Raw genomic sequence first — 25455 nt, forward strand, 5'->3', positions numbered from 1 at the left:
CTTAGCAAGCCAAGACGGACGACCCGTTTCGGCGGTCGTCGAAAGCAGGAAGGCTCGTGATGCAGCTCGCTGGGTCAGTGGACCGCACACGGGAAGCACGTTAACAGGGGGATTTTCATTCAAGCCTTCCCTTCTCTCTCTTTCTCTTTTGCCGGATTTCTCGTTTGCCGCTTCGGGGTGGAATGAATTTTTCAGAGCGCCAAGCGCTCCCAGGGCGAAGGACGGCTTGCGAGAGGAGCCTGCATACGAGAACACGAGCCCTGAATGTTTCGTTCTAATCGCATTAAAGCTAAACGCTTTCACGGCCCTCGTAAATATAGTTTCGTCGGTTTTCACCCCTTTCTCTCTTCTTCTTTTTTTTCCTTTTTATCCCGCGCAGATGAGTAACATCATTTTTTCAAACGACCATCCGACCGCCGCCGTTCGGCGCGAATGAACGTTGATGCGAATCGACGAGAGGGGGAAGGATTGTCGTTTCTGGGGAAACTGTGAACATTTCGAACGGGAAGAGAACGGTGGTTTCCATACATTTTTTATGATACCATCCGCATATCGAACGACGCGACCCGGGAACGAGAATCTCTCTCTCTCTTTCTCTCTCTCTCTCTCTCTCTCTCTCTCTCTCTCTCTCTTTCTCTCTTTCTCTCTATGTGGTCTCGTTAAAGCACCGCGTAGTTGCGTATCTCAAGGAAATTGACTTTCCACGATCTACGAAGGCAAAATCTAACTTCCATTTCGTGCAAACGACGAAATGTTTCTTTAATCCTTGTTATTGATCTCCCTCGAAATTGTTTTAATAACTACGAAATTAACTCTGTTCGGTTCCGTCATTGATACTCCATCGCCAGATCGATATGACGAACCTTTATCGTGACGATAATGAATCGCTCATTTATTATTGAAAAATTAATCATATAAAGGAATGCGTTGTGAGGCAAAACATTAGTAAAATACATATTATCTCAGAACATTTTCTTTATGTCTCAATTTAAGTTTATCGCTGACGATTTCAAAAAAAGCGCCCTTAATCTCTTTTTTTCCCTTCTCTCTCTCTTTCTCTAAATTCTGTCATTGTGAAAGTTCGAGCTCCCCCGAACCGTAGTAGGAAAATGCGATTCAGTAACGAGACTTAATCTCCGAGTGCTGCAAACTACTACTACTACGACTACTACTACTACTCACAAAGTTGCCTTACAAGCGGATCCAATTAAGAAGTTTTGCATATTCCGTTAGGTTTCGTGGACGCGGTGCGTTTGGAGGCGTGCGCAAATAAAAAAAAAGTAAAGAAAGAAAAACACATACAAATAGGTTATCAGGATCGTAATCGCGGATTTCGCGTAGCGATTTCCGTCGACGTCGTGGTACGCCCGCACCGGATGAGTGCAGGCGCACCTTTATCGGGGGCGCAAGACGGAATCGCTATGGCGAGTCGCAAGTACGAGCCAGTTTGATGATTCCTATAACGGAAACGTACGCACTTTATTCGTACTGCATTGAGTATATTTTCGTATTCAAAACGTAACATCTTTCTTTCCAAACTTAACATCATAAATTAATAAATAAATATATATATATATTTATATTTATATTATTTATATTTATATTTATATTTTTCGTATGTATTTGCTTATGTATTTCGTATAAATGTGTCCTTTGTAATTGTCCCTAAATATATTCGGTGTGTAATGTGCTTACAGAGTAAAGGTCGTAACTATTATTGCTTCAATTTACAATACTTCGTACGAACGAGGGATCCCTCCCTCTGTCGGTCGCAAAAGAGGGAAAGAAGTCAGATTCGCGACTTATAACGTAATTTGCTCCCTTAAGCGTGTCTTGTGTGGAGGAACGTGTGTTAACGTAATTTTTCAGCAGGCAACTTATCGCTCTTTTTATTAACGGCACTCTGATCTCGACTCTGTAGCTCGAGTTTGCAAACTTTGAGCGCTCGAGTATCCGGATACTCGCTCGACTTGAACACAGAAATAAAAGATCAGATATCTAATAATCGATAAGGATTATAAATATCCGAGTTTGAAGGCTTCATATATAATCAACGCTGATCAGCGCTACATGAAAGTTTAATAATGCATATCCGCCATTCATTTATTGGAATAATCAATAATTTGCAAAAATGTATGCATGTAAGTGGAGATGCCCGAGGAAAGTAATCTATTTGGATCCGGATACTCAATTATTTACAAATACAAAACCGAATTCGAGCTTAAACGAATGTTTCGGATACTTGGATATCCGAGGAGGGGTTGGGGGAGGGAGGGCAGGATAACAAGATGCCAATAATTAATCCGTACAGCGGTTGTGACGTAACAGTTTAGTGGTGAACCCCGAGTCTGGAACGGACCTTACGAAGAGTATTAATTTCTAGGTACTAGTAATCTTTAGAAGGACCTTTAATCGACTAACGCGACGCAGCTTTGATTTGATTTGTCACTACTTGTTCAAACGGATCCGACAGGAACGAACGCTCGCCGGGCAAAATCGGGCCACTGCATTCACACTGAGCCAGCGGATTTCAACTCGCAATCCTCGCAAAATAAATACTACGGGTCCTCTCGTATTCTCTTTCCCTCTCACGACCCGACCACTACAACGCACTCTCGCGCTCCCGCACAATTTACATTCCGAGTCAGATTGTGTTCCCTCAGTGAGAATGCATCCTGGCTTCCTCTTTCTCTCACTCTTTCGCTCTTTCTCTCACTCTCTCGCTCTTTCTCTCTCTCTCTCTCTCTCTCTCTCTCTCTCTCTCTCTCTCTCACTCCGTTTCTCTCTCTGTCTAGCAACGACGCAACTATCTCGGAAGACATTTCATTTTCACTCGTCCACGGTTGCTACTGTTTGTCCTCGGGGGATAATTTCAGCGTGTCGCGCGCCCCGTAACCCCGTCGGTTTCTTACGAGCCGAAAGCACCACCCGTTCTCATTCGAGCAACAGAATTTCGGATAATCCGCTTTCCCGACGACAACAACGACGACGGCGATGGTATCGATCATTCTTCCAACGCCAAGTGGAAAGTAATGTCCGTCCACAATCTCGACGCCACTTTCCCATCTTACCGCGACTCTAAACTCGGTACAAACTGTCCGGGACGTTCGCCGTTCTTTTCCTCCTTTTCCTTTTCCTTTTTCTTTCTCTTTCGCTTCGTACCCATCGCGAACGAACATTACCGTTGCTCAAACGTTTAGCCGTGCTGAAATGCAGCACCTGCAGCAGTTCGTTGGTCCTCGTATGCAGCGAGTCGTAACGACCGATAACGTGAGTAAACTAGGATAGGGCCGATGCAATCGTTTCCAAACGATATCGTGCGTTGATATCGAGTAAATTTAACGCTCGAATGACGATCCGGAGCGTGGGACGAATCTCGTACGAAATATCTCGCACCATTCTCGCGGCCACTCCAAGTCCCAGCGCACATCATCCCGCGTGGTCCTCTCGTCACGTACACTCGGCGCAACGCCTCGAGTATCAAGACGTCGCGCCGAGGCAATAATCCCGAGACAGTTTCGGATAGTTAAAGGCCCGTGATACGGAGTCGACGGCGTATCCAGTATCGCCTAACGACTAGACTATCCCCCGGATTCTCGCTGATTACCGTCCGCCGCAGCTGGACCCACCCAGCTTACGACCTCCGACCGCGCGGCTCCCCTCATACGAAGACGACGTGCGGTTTCTCGGATAGCAACGGCGGTAACGGCGGCGGTGGCGGCGGCGGCGACGGCGGCGGTGGCGACGGCGGTGCCGTCGGCTCGTAATCGTAATCGTACTCGTAATTGTAGCCGTAGTCCAATCGCCGTAGGACGTTCGACCTGGAGGCGAGAGGACTGCGCGCGCCACGATAAAGCGACAGCACTTCCGGCGGCTCGTCCCGCAGATCGGTTACGTCCGCCACCGCGTACACCCCTTCCTCCGTCGGAAATCCGGGCTTGTCGTGCGACGTAGGTTCGACGGCGTCGCGACGTCCGGGCCGCGCGTAACGCGGCGTCTCGTAGATGTTTGTCTCCCGCGATTGCGGGCTGTAATCCGTCGTCGTCGTCGTCGTCGTCGCCGCTGCCGCCGCCAAAGCCGCCGCCACTTTACCGCGCGGCGAATCGTACGAAATGTCCTCGTTGTTCCTGGTTAGCAGCCGGCGACTGTACGACTCGCCGTTCTTGTCCAGCCCGTTGTCGCTTCTGCCGACGTAGACCAGAAACTCGGGACGATTCGGCGCCGCGTACGCCAGCGACCGTCTCTTCCTCTTCGCGCGCGTCAATCGCGCAATTAGGGTGAGCACGGCCGCGGCCGCCAAGAAGCAGCCAACGACCGACAGGGATAGATACAAGGGACTCAAGCGACACCGCAGCGAGCCCTCGGATAGCGCGATCAGCGCTCTGCCGGCGAATTCCTCGTCGCTGCAGACGATGTCGTGGCTGTCTAGCTCGAGCCGCGTCTCGTTCCGTCGCTCCTCGGCGCGAATCACGTTCCACAGCCAATGCACCGAGCAGTTGCACACCAGAGGATTGCCGCCGACTCGTAGATGCGACAGCCCGTCGACAGGGAACTGCGTCGGCTGCAGGGTCGCCAGGCTGCATCGACGTAGCGAGACCCACTTGAGGTATCGGGCTCCGTAAAGCACTCGCGCCGGCAATTCTCTCAATTCTCGATTGCCATCCATCGAGATGCGCTCGAGATTCACGTTGTCGGCGAAGGCCCGCGCGTTTACGTTCGCGATCGTACAGTCGTTTAGTTCCAAGGTCCTCAGCTCGAATAGATTGCGGAAGGCCACGGCCTCCAAGGACCCGAGGGGATTCGTGCTTAAAACGAGACCCGTCAAAACGTTCAATCTGGCCAGAGCGGCCGTAGGCACGGAAGTCAGATTGTTCCCGGATAAATCCAGATACAGGAGATCCGGTAGACGATCAAAGGCGACGTCAGCGACGTATCTGATGACATTGTTCGATAGATTCAGGGAAACCAGCGACGGTAACGATGGCAAAGAGTCTTGGTCGAGCTCCAGTATCAGGTTATCCGACAAATCTACGCGCTCGAGGCTCGGCGCCAGAGCCAGATTGCTCATCGGCACTTCCAACAGCGAGTTCTTGTTCAAAATCAGAGTTCGTATCTTGTGCAGGTTCTTCAGCAACTCGTCGCTCAGACTTGTGATCGAGTTGTCGCTCAGGTCCAGCACCTCCAGTTCGCTGGTGGACTTGAACGCCTGCTCGGATATCTCCGAGATATTATTGCCAGCCAAGTTCAATTCCTTCAAGGACGTCAGTCCGTCCAGGGCGTTTCTCGCTAAAGTGTGAATCATATTATTGCTGACGTTAAGCACGATCAGATTCTGTTGCATGCCGAAATTCGCCAGACCTAATGTGTGAAGGAGATTCGAACTCAGGTCGAGGCTCTCCAAATTCCCGTAGAAGCCGAAAGTGAGGTGCACGTTGGTCACGCGATTGTTTGACAGGTCCAAGTGGCGGATCTCCGGGTTCAGCTGAATCGGCACGACTTCGAGGCCGGCGTAGGCGCACGAGACCCGTAGGCTCTCGTCGTCGCATCGGCATCGCGCCGGACAGAGGCCACTAGCCACGACTGTCATCACGGCGGCCATCGCTATCGCGATCGGCAGCATCGACAGCGACGACGGCCCACGTGATGCCATTCCATATGAGCTCCTTTCGGACTGGAACTGTCCTGCGACAGAAACGAATAACGAGAACATTATCATCGGTGAACAGAATGACACATTGACAAATATTGATGAACTAGAAGAACGAAAACGTCACGGACAAGTTACAGAAGTAATGAAATTGAACAATTAAATAATTGAATAAGAAAATTCTGATATTTGTCTACGTGTCTTCTTATTCTTATTATAAGATTTTTTGCCTCGAGAACTACTTCAACATTTCAAGTTTTTAATCGCCATAATTAAAAATATTAGAATAAGGTTGCAGAAATGAGATTTCCAGTAAACGAGATCCTGATAAGACCGGAAATTAACACATTTAAATAACGAGAATGACTACACCGGTCAAAAGCAGATTTAATTATACTCAATAATAATTTTCTAGGTCAATTTACAAACATTTACAAGATTTCCCCAAGTGCGCACCGTTTACTTGCCAGATTTAAAGCAGCTTTTATTTAAGAGAAGAAGAACCCAGAAATGTAATATCACAGAAATTAAATTAAAGCTAATCAACTTAATAATTTTGATGCTTAGAAGCATCCCTGCGATTCCGTAAACTGTAAATAAAAAGGAATAGAAATGAGATATTATTGAATGCGATTTCATGTAAATATCGTGACATTTACTATACGCCGGTATTTACAGAATTACACCTCGAAGTGCTGTAGAAATTGCTGCATCATGCGCGCGGTTGCAATTACCCCTTTAATGGCCGACAGTTTAATGATATTAATTGCGTGTTAATTTCACATTTCAAAATACTCTATCAAAATTCCACTTTTTCAATCCGGAGTGATGTAGCACTATCATTACAATCAACCGGGTCACGATAATGCGAAATAATTTAATTGTACGAGCGCTTAAAGGGGCATAAATAAAACCGAAATGCGTTACGGCGCGGGCACGCGCGCACGGTACCGACTGTATCCGGGCAATTAGAAAACATTTATTACATCCTATCGTGTTTGTTCGCGCAAACGCGGGAATTCTTCGCGCTTTATACACTACATACCGTGGCGCGATTATACGAACGATATCCCAGTATCATGAAGCTGCGGTAAATGTTTCGAATAAAACCCGCCGTTAGCTGAAAGACCTTTGTGAGCCGGGTAAACTCGGCGAAAGCGTAACTACCTTTTACGTTCGCCGGTTTGCCGCACAAGCTCGATGCAAGTTTATTTACGGACACCTGCACGCTCATTCGCGTTCAGATTTCGCGCTGCCTGCATCGCCGGCTCCTCTCCCGGGACACGTCCAACACGGCGCAGTTTGTACGTCAGCTACATCTTTTTTTTTTTTAATGCTACGCGGAAGGTAAATAACGCCACCCACTCGTGACAAAAAGAGGAAAATGACAAACTGGCTACGAAAGAGGAGTGAATATTAAATTTGCATCCATACATCCTGGCTAAATTTACTGGCGCCCAGCTAACTAAATCGACGACGAATCTCGCCGTCCGCTCGCCATTTTTTCGCTGGCGACTTTTTCGCGCGTTCCCCTGATGCGCTCGATACGATCGTCGCATCAGGACAATCATGTTGATTAGTGTAAATTATCGCGAGCTGCCTAGAACGCGTTAATAAAAGGATGAGATTTTCCGATGCAGTTGCTTGACGTGATATTAATTATAGAAAATTAAATTATGTCATTCGACACAACGACATGAACAATAAATGACACAAACTCTTTCAAAACTGATGAAAACCATTAATGAAATTGTCGCGATGTTACGTTTATCTCAGCGTTATTTCAATTTTCTTTTTTTAAGTCGCATTTACTCTGCGTAACTTTATTACATAACTTTACGTATATATTTTTAGTATATTAACAACATTTCTTCCCGTTGCTTTATATCAATATATATTTTTCTCGTATTATCCTCAGGCGAAGAAATACAGTGGAACTATCCTTCAAAGAAAGTTGGGGGTAACAAGAAAACGATACGTTTGCCAACGGCGCGTTTATTTCTTAGAGCATGGTGCATCCTTCCTTGGTAAATTTATCCGCAAAACAAGCAATTCGACGAGTTCGTATTTCACGTGAAAACACAGTGTGCTCGGTCTATTGCGATAGAATTAAGACCTGAAATTTACTAGGCGACAAGATAAACAATGTCGGAGTCATTAATATTTCGTTAAAACTCTTACAAAGGTACAATGTTGTAACTTTCATTCCAAAGATTAATGAATTCACAGTCTCGAATAATTTAAAAAATATCTCGCGATAAAAAGAAACGGGAGAGAGTATCAAATGACTAGCGTTTCTTATCTTTCAATTTCAATTTCAATGAAGTAATTTTTAGATGGGCCAATAATTTCTGAAAAACGAGCGCTTTCTTTACAAATATACGTCGCTCTAGTTTGTTTATCGTGATGTTTTTCCAAAACAGAGCAAAGGCGCGTTTTCGAAAATCGGCTCCGAAATTCTCATCCGATAACGCATAACTAGTCCGTCGATGGAAAATCGATACTAAATTAACCCGTCAAATTAACCGCGAGTACCTCATATAATGTATGTAACCCTGTAATCGGACGCAAAAGTACCTTGTACGCGGAAAACACGGCTCGCGGAGAGATACAGCGAAAACGTTACACATAGCCGCGAACTAACAACAATTTGCGATCGTTATCCGTTAACCCGTGCCAGAGAGTGAGCGCACGAATCGAGGGGGGCATACGCGTGCATCGGAGCACGGGATATTACGCATTGCGCCAGCGATAATTTCGATCCCCCGCATCGCGAGATTTCTGCCAAATCTCCTTTCCTCTCCTCCGCTGCCCAGAAATTTCCCCAATATCCTCGTTTCAGTAAGTGCTTGCCGCGCCCTCCGGTAATTTTTCACGTCTCTTTTTCCGCGCGCTCCGTTGGGGAATAACAAATGGCGCTGATCTCACTGTCATGTATAATGCACAGATTTACAGCATCCCGCTATCTGGCACAGCTATACCGTCCAAAGCCGTTGCTGGTCCTCCTCCCTCCCCCTCCCCCTCCCCCCCCTGCGGCAGCCCATCCCGTCGCGTCCGCAAAAAAATGCAACGGACGTTAACATCCGCGGCAAGTAATATCCCGTATGGCGCGGGCGGCGCGCGTCATTTTCTCCGGGAAATCGGGCGCCCCTTTTTTTTCCTACCTCATAGCGGACGAGCCGGGATAGGGGCGTTTTTCGGCTCCGGGAATATCGCCGAGAGGAAGAAAGTTGTGAAGAGAGGGTGAAACGAGATCGACGCGAAAAGAAGGGAAGGGAGACGGGGGGGGAGGAAAAAAGGAACTTGATTGCGCGAGGATATTCGAGGATATCTTGCCCCGCGGTAAAACTGACATCGCTCTGATAAACAACGCTTGTCTACGACCACCGGGATGATAAGGGCAAAGCCCGGGAATTAGCTCAAGTATCGCAACTTGGTATCTAGGTCAGCGGGAAGTTTTTATTTTGCTCTATCTGGCAACTCGTTAAGGATTAACATTTACGAGACTAACTATAATCTAGTTCTGCGCATCGTAAGTTTCGTGTAAGCCCCAACCAGCAGACGATTAAGTACCCTTGAAGCTACCCTTTAACGGCGCGCTACGACGATGAAATATTTAGTGCAATATCAAAGATCGCTAATTGTTTCTAAAGCTACGGCGGATACCTATCGTCGAGGTAATCTTGTTGCGAGAAGTGAGATTGTGTTATTAAGGGCAGTTCATTCCGGTGCAGCGACGAGCAGAGTGTTCAGAAGGATAGCTATATCAGTGAAAAATAAAAAGACATAAATTATTCATGAATATATATGATATTAATCGAGAATTTCATCTTGCTTCATCTATGTGCCATCAGCAGATCGGCGTGTTAAAATTATAAATAATTAAATATTATAATACACAATTTATATACAGGGTGTAACTTGATCATTTAGACGTCATCAACACCTTTTTAAATAGGATGGCACATACTGTTATTAACGTAATGCAGTTGCCATCCTATTTTAAAAAATGATGATCTCAAAATCTCATTAAATAATAAGTACAAAAAATGCTGCCTATCATATAATATTTACCTCTTGGAAACAATTTGTTCTTTATCATTAAAAGTAACAAAGATGTTCTAAATAATTGAATTGATGTAATATTTATACCATATAATTACATGTATACATATGTATTGTATATAGCATTTTTAGTTTATGTAATATATATTACATATTAATCTACACATTTTTCATATTATATAAGTCTGTCTTTTAGTTAGATTAATCATTATTTGTATAGTTTTCATGAGACTCGATAAATAAATTTAATTATCTTGTATTATTGCAACCTCTCTCATCATATATACAGACTTTATATGTATATTAGTTTATTCAGATATAGTTTTGCAGTGCGCACGTATCATTATCATCGGTATCTTATTTCGCTGCAATTTACGCGCTACGTGATATTTTCACGTAAAGAATTCATAAATAATAAATAATAAAATGTTCAAGCATATATAATTTGCACGGTGTGTGTGTGTGTGTGTGTGTGTGTGTGTGTGTATGTGTGTGTGTATGTGTGTGTGTGTAATGAGCTCGCGCAGTACAATCGCGATGCGAGCGGAATTAAAAGACTTCACATTACGATATATGTATACGCAATATTTCTCATCTCGATATAAATTGTGCCCGCGGATAATCCGGGCTGAAAAATTAATATAGTCTACAACACAGTTTAATTTTCGCATGGGAGGAGAAACGTCGGCATTCTTAAGAGAGCCAAGTTAAGATCGTCCGTTTATCGGCCAAAGGAAACGTAAATAATAAATAAGACGATGGCTCCCCCTCGTCGCGACAGACGACAAAATTTGCCCGGACATGCATAATACATGCGGATATGGCATCGAGCGTAGTAGCTAGGCAGCCGCGGGTGACTTCTTGTCTATAATAGAATCTGCGCTCGTTCGCCCGATTCTACGCGCATAAAGCAAAGAAGTCTCGGATAACGTATAACAGGCCAAGTCATTCAATTTACGGAATCCCCTTTCGCCTTCTACCCCCACCCAAGAATCCCGCTCTCGTTCTCCCGAGCCAACTCAACTGAAGACGAGCCAAAGTCATACCAAACTTGGCTAACCACCGAATAAACGGCCGAGCTGCAACCTCTCTAGCGAGGAGCACGAACCACATATGAACTATAATTTTACGATTTACGTATCGTATCGCTATAATGCGCTATGCCGCGAAGATAATGCAATTCCGTGATAATGCAATTAGTAAATCACGTGCGTGGAACTTTTCATATATCGAATATTATTGTCAATTATTTTTCTCTCTCTCTCTCTCTCTCTTCCTTTCCCCCCCCCCTCTCTCTCTCTCTCTCTCTCTCTCTTCTGGGAATTAATTCTGAAAATTGTATATGAATGGGTTAATTAATTTTATCATATGTTTACTAAATTTATGACAATCAAGGCTACGTTCAGCTGAAAAAGCAGCTTTGCAACTAGTATAGCATTCTTTAATATGTGACGGATTCTTGCAATTCCTTCTTGTTAGATCTAAATGTATACATTTCAACTAATCATATTAAGAATGTATAAAACATTTCTCAAAACATTAAGACAATTACGATAAAATTACAAATTGTTTTATATTGCATTTGAAAATAGTAAAAAAAGTTTGACGGCAATTTTCTATCTGGAATAAAAAATTATTTCAATATAAAATAAACGTGCGCTTTAATAAAAATACATATAATTAATAATGAAATAATAAAATAAGAGATAATGAAAAAACATGAATGTTTTATTTAAGGACTTTAAATATTCAAGATAATTTATGTGAAATTTTATTACGATGTAAACAGTTCTTTAAAATAAACAAAATTTATTTATTTATTTATAAAGTAACTAAGCAATTACAATAAACTTTTTTATAAATCATCTTGAATACTTAAAGTACTTACACAAAAAAATTGAGATTTTTCTTAATGTTGTAAAACATAATTTAATTTTTAATAACAAACCGATCGATCGGACATACAGTTCATACTGGTTCGTACAAAGTAAATAAAATTTGAAAATGTGTTTAATATTAATACTTTAAATAAACTATATATAAAAAAAGTTAAAAATATATAAAGATATATATAAAAAAAACTGTGTGACTAAAATTATATTTTTATTCAATAACGTTTTCTATAGTATATTTACTCGAGTAAATAAACTATAAAAAACCTTATTGAATAAAAATATAATTTTAATCACACAGTTTTCGACTTTTTTATATATAATTTATTTGAAGTATTAATATTAATATTAAACACATTTCCAAATTTTATTTACTTTGTACCAACTGTATGTCCGATAAATCCTTAAAGATTCTTAGAACAGTTATAAGCTGCTTCTTTTGCTCAATGTGACCATATTACGACAAGTTAAGTTGGACAAGTTAAGCAAAGTAAGTTGCACGTTTATTATAAGAACCACGGAGAAATTTTTAAAAACGACAGTTAAATCTCTCTCTCCCGTCCCCCCCTCCTCTCTCTCTCTCTCTCTCTCTCTCTCTTTCTCCCTCTCTTATACACTGTATTCATCTCAAATTAAAGTGATGACATTGCGAGGCTGCGTATAATTAATTTCATTGCTCCGGACGGGACGACACGTACTGCACACGTCCACTGCAACGAAGGCACCAGCAGCGGTAAGAATTACTTGCCGTTATAAATATTCGAGGACGATAATTAAAACCGTGCCCCCGTGGGTGCTACAGCAGCAGATCAAACGTTAATATCAGCAACGCGCGTTCCACGCGCGAGGTATCCCGAAATTAAACCAAGCTACGCTCTAAACGAATTGCACGAATCGCTGCATTGAAATGCTAATTCAATTAGTTCTTCGGGGTTAAAAACTTGGCGGTACCACACGTGCGGGAGTGCGGGCCGTTGTGCCGAAACGGCTAATTGGATTAGCATATTAATGCGCGAAATCGGAAAATTCGTTAAACCGAAAGTTTGCTCTAGCCCCGACCGAGTCTCTTCTCTTCTCGCCTTAATGAATAGCTCTTTCTTTCTCTTTTTCTCTCTCTTCCTTTTCGAGGCACGATGCAGTTGTTGGGCATAAATTACGAGGCAAACGGTGGGGGGTGGACCCGTATATACACGCCTCCTGTTTAATTTATGCATTTCTTGACCCGTATCAGCGGACTCGGTTTCCTACCTGTTGGTCCGCGTCTAGTCTGCCACCTGTTCGAAAGGGATTCTCTTCGGCCTCCTTCGCAGCGAGGAACGAAAAAAATGCCTAGACATTTACATTACTTAACAGCCGGTCAGGATCTTCGAAGCCCGCTCATTATATTCTCGACCTGAGAAATGATGCTTACGGATTTAACGCCATTTAACGATGCCGGGAGGGCTATCAATTCTCGCTTCACCATCGTGCGCGCCCACCTTTTCCCGACAGCGTCCATCCGGGACAGCTGTCGTTCGCTGCTCCGATCCGGCTCGTATCGCGTCAGGAGAATCGGTCTCCGTGGTATTCGTGAACAGCGACGGCAACTTAAGACAGCTGGCAATCAACGTCCGAACCGATCCTATCCTCCTAACGTAAGGGGAGAAAGTTTTCGACGCTGCGATCGATCTCGATCGAGCGATATACTTGTCGATCAGGAAAGGGGAATCATGAAACTTTCGTGAAAACGATCGCGAAGCAGGGCGCGTGGCCCGACAACGTTCAATCCGTCCGGTCCCGTGAAACGTTACTCTCAAATTCATCGCAAAATTTCCCCCTCGCTTGTCTCGAAACGCCTCGCCTCTTTCCTCCGTCGTAGAAAATTATGCAAATTGGAGAAGGGATTCGTTTCTCGCGTGCTCGAGAGCGAGAGGGAGCGGAGAGTCTCGAGCGAAGGGGCTCGTCGAATCGGACGACGATCGCGGAGAGGACCGAGTTATATCCAGGGTAGATGGTACGTGGAGGATTAATGCGGTGGCTACTAGAGCGTCCGGTTCGTATTTCCACCGAGGGGGAGATGGCACTCGATCGGTCATCGAGCACGTCGAAACGATTTTAACCCTCCCGGTCTTCTCGGGGCGCGCGGCCGAGGCCCGTGTATCCGTTCGAGTAAAATATTGCTTCACGCGGAGGTCGTGGCGACACAGAAAGGAGAGAGGAAGGAAAACGCGGGCTTGAAAGAGGAAAAGAGAGAGAAAGAGAGAGGGAGCGAGGAAGAGAACTCACTCGGTCGGGTACACGCCAAGGCACGAGGGAAGCGAGTGGGAAAAAGCCCTCTGCAATTGCAATCCGGACAAATATCCGGAGCCGAGACGAACGGCGAACGAACAAAGAGAAGTGCGAGAAAGAGAGACAGAGAAAGAGAGAGAGAAAAGGCAAAGCGTGCGAGGGTGCAAGCGAGCGAAAAAGAGAGAGAGAGAAGGGACGAAGGGCGGGTGGCGTAAAAGGCGGAAGGGAAATAGAAAGAAGAGAGTGCGTAAGAGAGAGAGAGAGAGAGAGAGGGGCTCTGGTGCAGAAATTGTTCGGGCTACTGCGAAACGAAACGAAACGAAACGCTTCTCCCGCCGCTCCTATATATATGCGGCAGTCGATAAACCGCGCCTGCGTAGCTCAAACACACGGAGAGCTACCCCCGTCGTAGTACGACGGAGGCTTATGGGGCTGCCTGCCTGCCTGCCTGCCTGCCTGCACGCATACCTCTGCTCCTCAGCGGGCGCGCGCGAGCGCAGGGGTGTGGATTAAAGATATTAAAGATACCCAGACTGTCCATCCGTCCGTCTGTTCATTCGTCCCGTTCTCCGTTTCCATCTCGGATGTACGAAAACGAACACTTGGACCGCTGTTCCCTTTTCTCTCCCCTCCTCTCCTCTCCTTCGCCCTCGCGTCGTTTTTTCGCAGGACGAGCAGCGTGTTTTTGGTCCGCGCTTCCTTCCTTTCTCTCGTCTGTCCGCGACGTTTCCGCTGCGCGAAGAAAAAGATTCGGATTTCTAATGTTACGTAAATCGTATTGCTGGAAGCCGCGCGACTCCGCTTTCGGGTTCCCGGGAGCCCGGGGTACTCGGGCCGCGCGAGGCTCTTAAGAAACGGTGTCATTAGGATTGAACGATTGTGCGGCGCGCCGTGTTTCCCCCGGCGTTGCACGTACATACATTGTACACTCCCCACGTTGCGCCCACGTTGGCGTCGTTAGACACCCCTCGACGTTACCCACTTTATCTTGCCGCCGCTTTTACCGCGCCCGGTTCATCAGTTACCGACTCCCCGCTTCTTGCACCTTTTCCTCGATGAATGCTAACGTACCGCGCTCGGAATGCTCGCTGTTTCTCCGCCTCTCTCCGCTCGTTGCCATCGGAATAAAAAAAAAAGAAACAGGTACCTCGATTCTAAATTGCTCCGCGCGTTAAACGGCGCCGTCTCTTCGCCGAAGACTTCGATTGTTCCAAATTTATAAAAGAGCCCCAGCTTGTCGACGCCGCCGCGAGAATGCTTCCCGCGAGAATGCTTCGGCAATATATATAGCACGACGACGCGTCTCGCGCCGTTCGATTCTACCGTCAGAGATATTGAAATGCTCCTCGGATCATACGTTACACATACTGCTCCTTTCCGATCGTATCCTACGTTCGAATACGTAGTCGCGCAGACCATCGTCGTCGTAGTCGTCGTCGTCTTATTTCAACGTTCCGCGCTTTCAGCGACCGCGTTTCTCATAAAATCTCCCTCGGGGCTTCATAAAAATCGTCGTCCGCCGATAAATCACGAATGAAATTCCGCGGACGTGTGTAACGCGCGCACACGCCCCGCAGTGATCCGCGACGCGCGCGATTCGCTCGGGCTTTCGAGCGAATTACGGCCGGACCGGGAGAATTAATCGTTTAAGTCCCTCGGTGTTGTCAACGCGCATTGCGCGTCTCTCCGTGCGTCTCATATCTATACGCGCTTTCGCGTGTATAAGCGGAGATATGATATTAACTGGACCGCGCGCACTTTCATTTACGCGCACATTCCTCCTGGGTCGGACCTGACGCCTGTGACATCCCTCCATGCGAGCTGTAGCCAAGATTACAACCGGGTCGGTGACGTCATAACAGCGAGTTTAATTCGCGAAAATTCGCGGGCAATCAAATTAAATGACTTAATCTAATTCATTTTCCCACGAACGCACATTTTTATTTCCGCTGCGAGTCGCCCCTGGTAAATGTGAAAAACTGGCCTCTCCCGCTCTCGAAACTTTGTTCCCACTTTCATATTTGCATATTAACGTCGGTACCGTGTAATCTGATTTATACGTTGCGGTCAATACGGAATTAACCTCAGGTAAATCCAATACAATTCACTACGTGTATATAGAATTTACGGAATGTTACACATTTCTCCGGTTAATTATTTGATCTATCCAATTTAGGCCGGGACTTTTTTTTTGGTAGAAAGTCTAATTAAAAGGTAGCTCCGATTTTTACACTTTTGTTGCTATGTTAAATGCTATCGATTGATCCAATAAAAATTTTATTACAATTAACTGAATAATGAAGTCATAGCTACTTGAATTTCCGAACCTGAAGTATTCAATATCCGAAATGTAAAATGTCGATTAGCAATTACTGAATGCAAGATATTCAATATAAACCTATCAACTTTCTGGTGAAAAGTAATAAATTGGAAAACCGTCAGATAATTTATAAGACAGAAAAAAAGTGTACGGTTTCTCATACATCTTGTACATTTATACAAGTGTACATTAAAACATTAACTTGTTGAACAAAGCCAATAATGACAGAGTGTGAGAGATGAGAAATGAGAGAAAGAGAGAGAGAGAGAGATCGGCAGCAAGTCGATCGCGGAATATAGATAAATACAGCGATAGAGTCTAGATGAAAACTCGATACGTGGTGATAGTTCTAATTTACGATACGTGAAATATCAACGCACTCGGCATGTCAACGCCCGCGCTATGTATTCTCGTAATTCTGCATCGATGGAGCCGCAGAAATATCGGTTGGACATATTAAAACATCCCATCTGCTCGTTTCTGCGTCTCCTCTCTCTCCCTCTCCCTCTCTCTCTCTCTCTCTCTCTCTCTCTCTCTCTCTCTCTCTCTCTCTCTCTCTCTCTCTCTCTTTCTCTCTGTTCTGCACCGATAACTATCGGTTATTTCCTCCACCTGTCCCTCATCAGGAGTCACGTTTATTTGAGTTGCGAAAATAATCGAATTCGCCGCCGTACCTCCGCGCACAACACATCTCGAGAGTACCTGTTTAAGGGATAAAACGCCAAGTGCGGCTCGTGTTTACGTAACGTTAAAGAATTAATTACATTTCGCGCGCGCGTAAAGTGAGAATCTGTGGCTTTCGAGCTTTCTTCCTTTTTTTCTTTCCTCTTACCCAAAGAGAGAATGTTCGAAATATACGTTTATCGCAGGTACGTTAATTTATTCATGTGTGCGTCTGGCGAGGCCATATTTAACGGCCAAGATAATGACGACGTCTAGCTTCGAGCGCGAAAAGCACTGCAGCGCCATAGTCGCGTTAACAATATTAAGCCTGTTTAGTCGTTCGTTCCAGTACGTCGGCTAGCCGCTTCCCTTCCTGTCCTTTCTCTGCCACGTTTCCGGTTTTCCAGAGAGTAACGACCTACTCTCGTGCTTCCAGCTTTTCCACGCGGGATTATGACGTTACCTGACAAGGAGACGTCCCAGATCCAATTACGGCTGTATCGAGGCGGATAGTCTCGCCAAAATAATAAATCTCGGCCCTCACGCGCGCTCAGGCAGCATGTCGTGAATGTTACATACTCGTTTCAGCGGTGAGCGCAGGTTAACATCGTCCAATTACATAATTGAAAGAGGGAACGGGCCTTGTAGGACGATCGATCAAATCCAGGCAATTAGCCCATTTCTTCTTCCTTTCTTCCTGCGCTCTTCCCGTTTGCCTTGAAAACGCTGCCATGGTATATTCGATGCCGAGGGTCTCCCTCCTCTTTTCACCACAGGTCGCGACGCGTGAAGCGGAAGATTCGACGGCTCGAATGACGGGCGCGCACCTTGAGCTGGCAGCTCGCGGTCACGATAATCCGCAACGATTACCTCTCCGTTCTTCAGACCGCGTAGTTCTCACGACCCCTCCCCCTCTCCCCTTCCTTATCCTCTAATGATCTTTTCACTTTCGAGCTCGCGCTCGCAGATGTCGGATGTATAGACGGTTTAATCAACGGAGCAAATACCGTTGATTATATCGAAGCGGACGACGACCCGTTCATCCCTTTCTCCAATCTCGCCAATGATGTCCGCCGGCAAGTAATCATATTGTTCCAACGTGCCAAGTGCGTGCCGCTCGCCGCAATTCGTTTGCCGTGGTTTCACTCGATTATTGCGACGGACGGCCGAGACAAAAGAAATTCTCCTCAAGCGAGTTTCCTGAACCGTGACCTACCACCCCAGGGGAAGGTGGGACAGAGGAGCCATAAACAAAGGCCGCCGGCAAACAATACCGGCTACAAGAGCAAACACGATATCCGCCCTTCACAGAGCGCCGCGTATAAAACTGAAGTGCAAGGTACAAGTTCACTGGAGAAGAGCACCCCCTTTCCTTCTGTCTTTCTCTCTTCTCCTTTCTCTATTTCTTCCCTTTTCTATCTCCCTCCTCTCTCTCTCTCTCTCTCTCTCTCTCTCTCTCTCTCTCTCTTCTCCTTTCTCTATTTCTCTCTCCTCCCCCCCCCTCTCTCTCTCTCTCTCGACTTCGCAAAACTTGCATTGCGAGAGGGAATGTGTATCTGTGGGAAGTAACGGTGCGAGACACCCCGGGCGTTTAACGTATGTGTACGTTTTATACGGCAAGTTTCGCTATAAATCACCTCGTTTCACCAGCTAAGTGTGCACGGTCGTCCGCGAGCGCGAGCGAACTACTTCGTAACCAGAGATAAGTGGCTACCGGGAAATCTGTCATACTCCGTAAGTGGCACGTCACGTCGCTCTCGTAACAATATAACGTTGATAATTCTGGATCTATGACGAATGTTCGTTTTATCCCCCCCCCCCTCGCTAATAATAAAGAAACGGACAACAGACCAAGGTTCTCAACTCAATCTCAAGAATCGAAGACTGAATCTAATTTTCGTTGCAGCTTGGAAACTTACTACCATTATTACAATCCGCTATCTCTGACACTCCGCAGGGGAGCCAAAACGCTCTTTGTGTGACATCTAAGTGACGCTGTCCTTTGTGCTTGCCGGCTAAATGAGTTAGTCCACCCAGAGGACACCCTTAATCTTCGTCTCAAATCTCATCCTCTATCATCGCTGGAATAATTCTCGACAATAATTGACGGAAATACGTTATAAATGGTACATTTGACAAATAAATGTTGTCTCGACTGTGTCAACTTTGATTTTACCAATAACGCGACGTAAAATTCACTTTATCGTTGGTTGCATACATAACAAGGGGGTGTAAACGGCATTCGATGGAAGTTCGGTGCCCCTGTATTTTCTCATCGATCGGCGTGTTAAAATATCGCTTTTCCGGGCGTGGAAGAGGAAGAGGGAGGAAGGGGGAGAGAGAGAGCCCTATCGAAACACTTCTCCGCGGTGCATGAGAAGTAATACAGATTCGATAAGTCGTCGCAGACGTTTTACGGGCGAGATGGAAAGCGCACTCCCGGCATCGGACGATCTACCCTTCGCGACTCTCGCTTCGGGAAGGAGAAGGCGCTTTGCATTTCCGATGTTTTTTCGGCTGGAGAATCGACGCGACGAAGGACGCGACGCAAGGGAAGGATGGACTTTAAAGAAGCGACGAAACAGCTGCGAGCCAACCTCGAGAAGGAGCGATTCGACATAGGGATAAAGCGGTTAGCCGGCTACCGCCGTCCCTCCCTTCTCGCCACTGTGAAACCGTGGGAGATGGGTATCTCTGAAAATAGGATTGGTGCGGCACGCATTGTGCCGAGGACAGTTCTCTCACTCCGCCTCCGTGTCTTTCGCCCGCCCTAGCTCTTCTCTCTGGCCTCTCCACCACGTATTTATAGCCTTCGCCTTTTCCATCCGTTCTTCGCGCGTCCCTAGCGCTCTTAATTCGACCGCTCCGTAGAATACGCTTTTCTCCAAGCCGAGCCAGAGGAGGAAGGTAATCCGGCGAGTATGCGACGGGCGAATGCATCGAACCTGGCGTGTGTGTATGCGCAGCTAGGGACGCCAGGTGCGTCCTGATTTATCACGACCGCTGGAAGTTGACTGGAGGAGGGCGGGCTGCCGCCGCCTGCTGTGGCTCTCTCTCTCTCTCTCTCTCTCTCTCTCTCTCTCTCTCTCTCTATCCGATCGCTTTGTGGCTTATTAAAATTTCTGACGGCGACGTCGATTGCGTATGTGCGTGCGCGCATATACAGTTGCCACGTCGAGTTTTTTTTTTACGGCTTTGTTTATTACCGGCGCGCACTCTTTGTCGCTCTTTTTTTTCCTCTTCTCCCCTTTCGAAGACAAGACTCGCGTGGGCGTGTGCGCACGAATGGATTGAAAGGAGAACGAACAGGGGGAGCAGGGACACTGGCCGCGAGCCACGGCGCTCCTCCTCCGCGAAACGATGTAAATACTATCTGTAATTCCCGCGTCATTCACATCCCGTAAGCTTTATGGCCGCTTTATTATTGGAGAGCTCTCGCCACTTGCGCGCGGTTATTGTTACGCTGGAAAAGCGCGAAATGGGAGAACGTCCGAAAGGGGTGGATGCGAGGAGTGCGTAAGGGTTTAATATCTCTCGTGCATATCGCAGAATTTACGATTGGATTTGACGTAAGCCGGGCGAGAGTGTAAGCAAGATTTACAGTTTACTTAATGACTCGCAGCGTAGCCGTACGTGTACACGATCCCCGCCGGATCGGCGTACCCGCCGTCGTTTTTGCGCGAAGCAGAGCGCGCGCGTCTAACGCGCGGTTCAGATGTTCCCACGCTAGGCAAGCAGGTGTTGCGGCGAAACCGACGATTAATTATCCGCATCCCATTTAATAGTAGTACGGACGGGTCGATTAATCACGGAACGGCGACTGTTATAACAGATAAAAAGTTTCGTTACCTCCGGGAATGCGATCCGAAACCTTTAAATTGATTTTTGATAGATTATTGCGCGGCACGCGAGCGCCTGTCGATAATAATGTGTATTAACAGGGGACTATTCAGAACAGAATTGGCGGTACGTGAAACGGTTGTATCGTACACGCACGCTGCTGGTATATCCGATTTAGGATATCGCGGCTGGATTAACAGATTCGTTCTCGCTGCTGAATGAAGCGGAAGGGAACGAAACTTTTCACTCCGTGATGTTGTTTTGCAACGGATATCGTTGATTCTACGTCGTTTATATACGCGTACGCATGATACCGATGATATTTTGCGCACAGAATCCCAACGGCCAACGCAACTCGAGCACTGAAAGATTGCGCCACATTATTTTATAAACGCATATCTGCGTAACGTATGCGGTCTACAATTTATGTGGCACGGGATATTAACCCTCGAGCATTGTATAGATTTCTTGAGCGAGATCACAAATCATGTAGCGGCGATACAGTTTTACGACCGCGACAAATCATCCGTTATGAAACTGGATAAGTTTTCCAAATACAGAAAACTTCCAAGGCGATGCACGCATTATTAAACGTCGAAAGATATCCATATCCATATCCGCATGCGGGGTGAAATCCATCCGACGGATTGGACGAGTCGGGCCGGGCCGGGCGTTTTGCGCGTGTAGGCATGTGGAAGTAATTACGATGTATTAACCGTCGTAATTCTCCTTTGCGAACTCCGAGTCATTAAACAACCCCTCTCGAGAAGGAAAAGTAACTTCCCCCCTCCTTCACCGAAGGAACGTCAAAATTTAATACCGCCGGGAGATGTACGTGCTAACGCGTACTTAATACCTATGCGATATAAGCCAGGCGTTATTAAACTTGGAGAATATTTCGGGGCACTTCTCCACGTAGCGGTCGGAAAAACAACGGCGTCCGAGATGAAACGAGAAGGGTGCATTTCATTACGAGCTCATTCGAGAAGCTCGTCGAACTCGTCTGGGGATTAGGGATATCCGCGGCATCAGGTAATTAATTATAAAGCTAAAGTTCCACGGGCGAACAAGAAAGCACCGTAACTGTATTTACTAGCGGGAGATTTCATTTGTTTAACAAGTCTCGGAACCACGTATCTACGATTACGTGCTTGTTATCGACTTTTGCGGATGAGCCCTCGTTGTATCTCCTTATGACAAGTTCCCCTTTCCGCCGCTTCTTCCAGGAAGCCCACTCTCTCAATCTGAATCCGGAAAATTTTACTAATTTGCATTTCTACTTATACTTAGAACTGTGATTATCAGTGATTATTTACTGTCTTTCAGAGATTCCGATTAAGAAAAGGATACTCTCACTGATTAAAATCAGGGTATATTAATTATAATGAAAACATAATGCATTCATCTGATCGTTATAGTTAAAGTATAGCACTGAAATTAGATTGGTCATTGTCTTTCATTGAATAATACACTAATTCCAATTTGGGGAGCAAGTGTTCGTGATATCTCGCGCGTATGCAAAATAAGGTGAAAATCATCGTTTTAGCGTGACAGTATCAATAAGGATGCAAATGAGTTTGACGTTAGATTTTTTAAATAGCAAAATGTCATTTGAGTTTAAGAGTGTACTCTTTAAATCTGAATCAGAAATCTTATTGATTTGTAGTGCTATATTTATCGTTACAATTACCAGTGATTAGTTTTTCAGTGATTCTGATTAAGAAAAGATCACAAAAAAATGATCTATATTGCAAAAGTGATGTTAAAACACTAACGTTACTAATCAAAACATCACGTTTGAAACGGATATTTTAAATAACCAAATCTTGGGATCCTGATACATGAATTTTGTATCCGACTGGCTACAACATATTTTAAAATAAGAATTTTGAACACTATTTTGGAAAACCTGTTAAAGAAAGTTTAGCGAAAAATTATCAGGAACAAAATTTCTCTTTTTTTTTTAAATAAAAATCTATAATAAAACAGACGTTTTCGTAGAAAAAATTAATGTGGGTTTTGTTGAATCCAAAGTGGACTTTAAGGTCCTATTTTTGAGAACATATGAATAACTGTCGCATACGAAAATGGCAGTTTCGTATATAATTAACCAATCACAGTCGAGAAGCTATCATTTTTGTGTGCGAAAATTATTCGTGACTTGGCTAAATTTGAGTATTGGCCTAAATTTTTCAACTTTATTACATTTTTTTCAATTCGAGTATTTATGTATTTAAATTAAATTAAGTTTCTTCAGTTTAAACATTTATATATTTAACTTAAAAACAAAATACTCTTGAATTGAACAAATTTAATCAAATTGAAAAATTTAACAATTTTTTTTCTTGGTGTATACGCAGAAAAAAAATATCAAACCAACAATCATATTCTTTTATGTAAGCAAGAGTATAAAATCTCGAAAGAATTTGATAATCTTAAATATAATTTTAAATATAATTTTAAATATAATCTTAAATATAATCTTAAATATAATTTGCTTATATGAAAAAACGTGTTTCTTACACGAAGAATTTTGTTTTTTCATGTAAACAAATTACGTCTGTTTAAGATTATCAAATTCTTTTAAGATTTTATACTCTTGCTTGCATATGAGATACAATTGTTAATTAGATACTAATTTTTTTTCTTTATATACTGAAGAATAGAACTCCTGAACCCAAAATTTTAGTAACATCTGATAGCTACTCCTTCCTCAAGCCCTGCAAATTTTATTTGAAAAATTTTTTTCCAAAATTCATTGTTTTTTTTTTAAATATTTTGCGAGTAAGTTAAAACAGCTAAATATATTTCTAGTCGGGTACAGAATTCATGGAATCCCAATATTTGCTATACCGTCTATTTCAAACGTGACCTTTAATTAGTAACGTTAGTTTTTTGTGTCACTTTTAGACATCACTTTTGCAATATAAATCGTTACTCTGTGAGATCAGAATCGGTGTATTGTCACTGAAAGACGGTGCATTATATCACTGATCGATATAGTTACAAGTATAGCAGTGAAATTAAACCGTTAACTTTTTCAGGGAATAATGCACTGACTCTGATTCAGAGAGTAGCATATTAAACGGATAACAGTACAATAATAACTACCCAAGACGAATCGCGAAGCGTACTTTGACCTCGACATAAATAAAGAATCATACCCGACATGAATAAAGAGACTCAATAGTTTCAATTTGATTTCGTCGTTCTAAATGCGCGCCGCAGGAGAACGAAGAGGAATTTAATAGAAACGCTTGGCTAAGAAAAAGATAAGTAGCTTTCGAGAATACGAGCGTACAATGGCCCTAAAAGTCACTCGGCAACCCGCCGTCTCGTGCACGTTTAATGAGTGAGATTTATTTCATCGCGCGTTTCGTAAATTTGTAAGCAGGCGAGAGGGCCTGGCTCTCGGCTCTCGGCTCTCGGCTCTCGGCTCTCCATAAATCAGCTCGCAGCTCGCGAGTTTATAAAAGAGAGAAAGCTACGTGTATAAACACGGGACGATTTAGCGCGAGTCGATGAAGCCCTATTTTAAGGGCGACGCGCGCCAAAGAGAATGCATATTTAATCAGTCTACCGGACGCGATCTCTCGTGATACGTACCGGTGTGCGGCGGGGCACACAACCGGTAAACAGCTGACCCGAGAGAGATCCCGTGTGAACCAAGTGCCTCGCGCTTCGGCAGGCATCGCACTTCCAGCTGACTTATCGCACGGGGCACGCGTGGTGGTGGGTGACTCACGGTCGAACCACCGGCCTTCGCGTCGCGTGTTTTAGGGGTGGATGGGCGGTGTGGGCGAGCGAACGAACGGGCGGGTGGTACTTACACCGAGCGAGGCCAAGTGTCGGTGCGTCTCCTCGGACCTGTGCACATCGACCCGATCCACCGCGGATTTCCTCCACGCACTTCACTCTGCGAGCCGCTGTTGCTGCTGCTGCTACTGCTGCGGGCACCGATCGGCCGCCTCCTGTCCAGTGGTAGACATCCGCCGACGATCAGGCGGCACACACGCGCGTCCCGCGCGGCGCGCTCTGCCCGGACTGTTCCCCCTGGGGACTCTAGCAGCGAGACGACTTTCCGAAATCACTGCCCGGTCGCCGCCGATCATCCACGTGACTCGCCATCAAGACATCCGGGCTCTGGATGGGCGGGAGGACGCGGCCGTCAGCAGCACGTTTCGCCCGTCATCCATCAATCGCGAACGAACGGGTCACCTCTCGGCCGAGAAAGGCGGAAGAATTTCGCGCGTTATGGGATCGCGTGCGTGTCGCGTGACGACGGAGGGAGGAAAAAAAAAAGTTAAAGAGGCGCGCCTTCGCCGGGTTGACGGAAACGCGCGCACGAGAGGGAGAAGAGAAGACACGGGAGGCGAGAGACGTTAAGCTAGGCGAGGGCTGACGATAAACCGAAGATGACGGGAAAACGAAGACGGGTTAGAGACGGAAGCGGGGAAGGAGGACTGAGAGGTTAGAGCTTACGGAAAAGGGAGAAACAGAGTGAGGATCGAGAGGGACAGAGAGAAAGAGGAGAGAAAGGAGAAAGAGAGAGAGAGAAAGAGAGAGAAAAAACGAAAGAACGCGGTCGCTCCCGGAGATTTCGAACTGCACTGCGAACGGGAACCACAGTCCTTACTGAGCCGGAGTTTGACTACGTACTCGCGGCCGCGGGACTTCGGGATCTGCGCAGTCGGTCATTCTCGCCACCACCATCGCCGCCGTTTCCACCACCATGTCACCGCTGCCGCCACCGTCGTCGC

At 45.4% G+C, this 25455-nt stretch overlaps 1 protein-coding gene across 2 annotated transcripts; it reads right to left on the minus strand.

Annotated features, from left to right (window-relative positions):
• Nucleotides 1-1477: 1477 nt before the first annotated feature.
• LOC105203742 (leucine-rich repeat-containing protein egg-6) lies at nucleotides 1478-25391 on the minus strand. 2 transcript variants are annotated; one of them, XM_011172629.3, is made up of 2 exons: nucleotides 24526-25391; nucleotides 1478-5677 (listed from the first exon to the last, which is right to left on the minus strand). In XM_011172629.3, the coding sequence occupies exon 2, from the start codon at nucleotides 5648-5650 to the stop codon at nucleotides 3662-3664; it is 1989 nt and encodes a 662-aa protein (XP_011170931.1). In that variant the 5' UTR covers nucleotides 5651-5677; nucleotides 24526-25391; the 3' UTR covers nucleotides 1478-3661. The 2 variants fall into 2 exon arrangements, with proteins under 2 accessions (XP_011170931.1, XP_011170929.1); XM_011172627.3 differs by having other exon boundaries at nucleotides 1478-5682; nucleotides 24526-25389.
• Between the last annotated feature and the right edge of the window lie 64 nt (nucleotides 25392-25455).

This window comes from Solenopsis invicta, chromosome 1, assembly GCF_016802725.1.
Source record: "Solenopsis invicta isolate M01_SB chromosome 1, UNIL_Sinv_3.0, whole genome shotgun sequence".
NCBI classification, from domain to species: domain Eukaryota; kingdom Metazoa; phylum Arthropoda; class Insecta; order Hymenoptera; family Formicidae; genus Solenopsis; species Solenopsis invicta.

Bases quoted from the DNA above. Each gene is read 5' to 3' on its own strand.
- LOC105203742 (XM_011172629.3), bottom strand. From the start codon at position 5,650: ATGGCATCACGTGGGCCGTCGTCGCTGTCGATGCTGCCGATCGCGATA.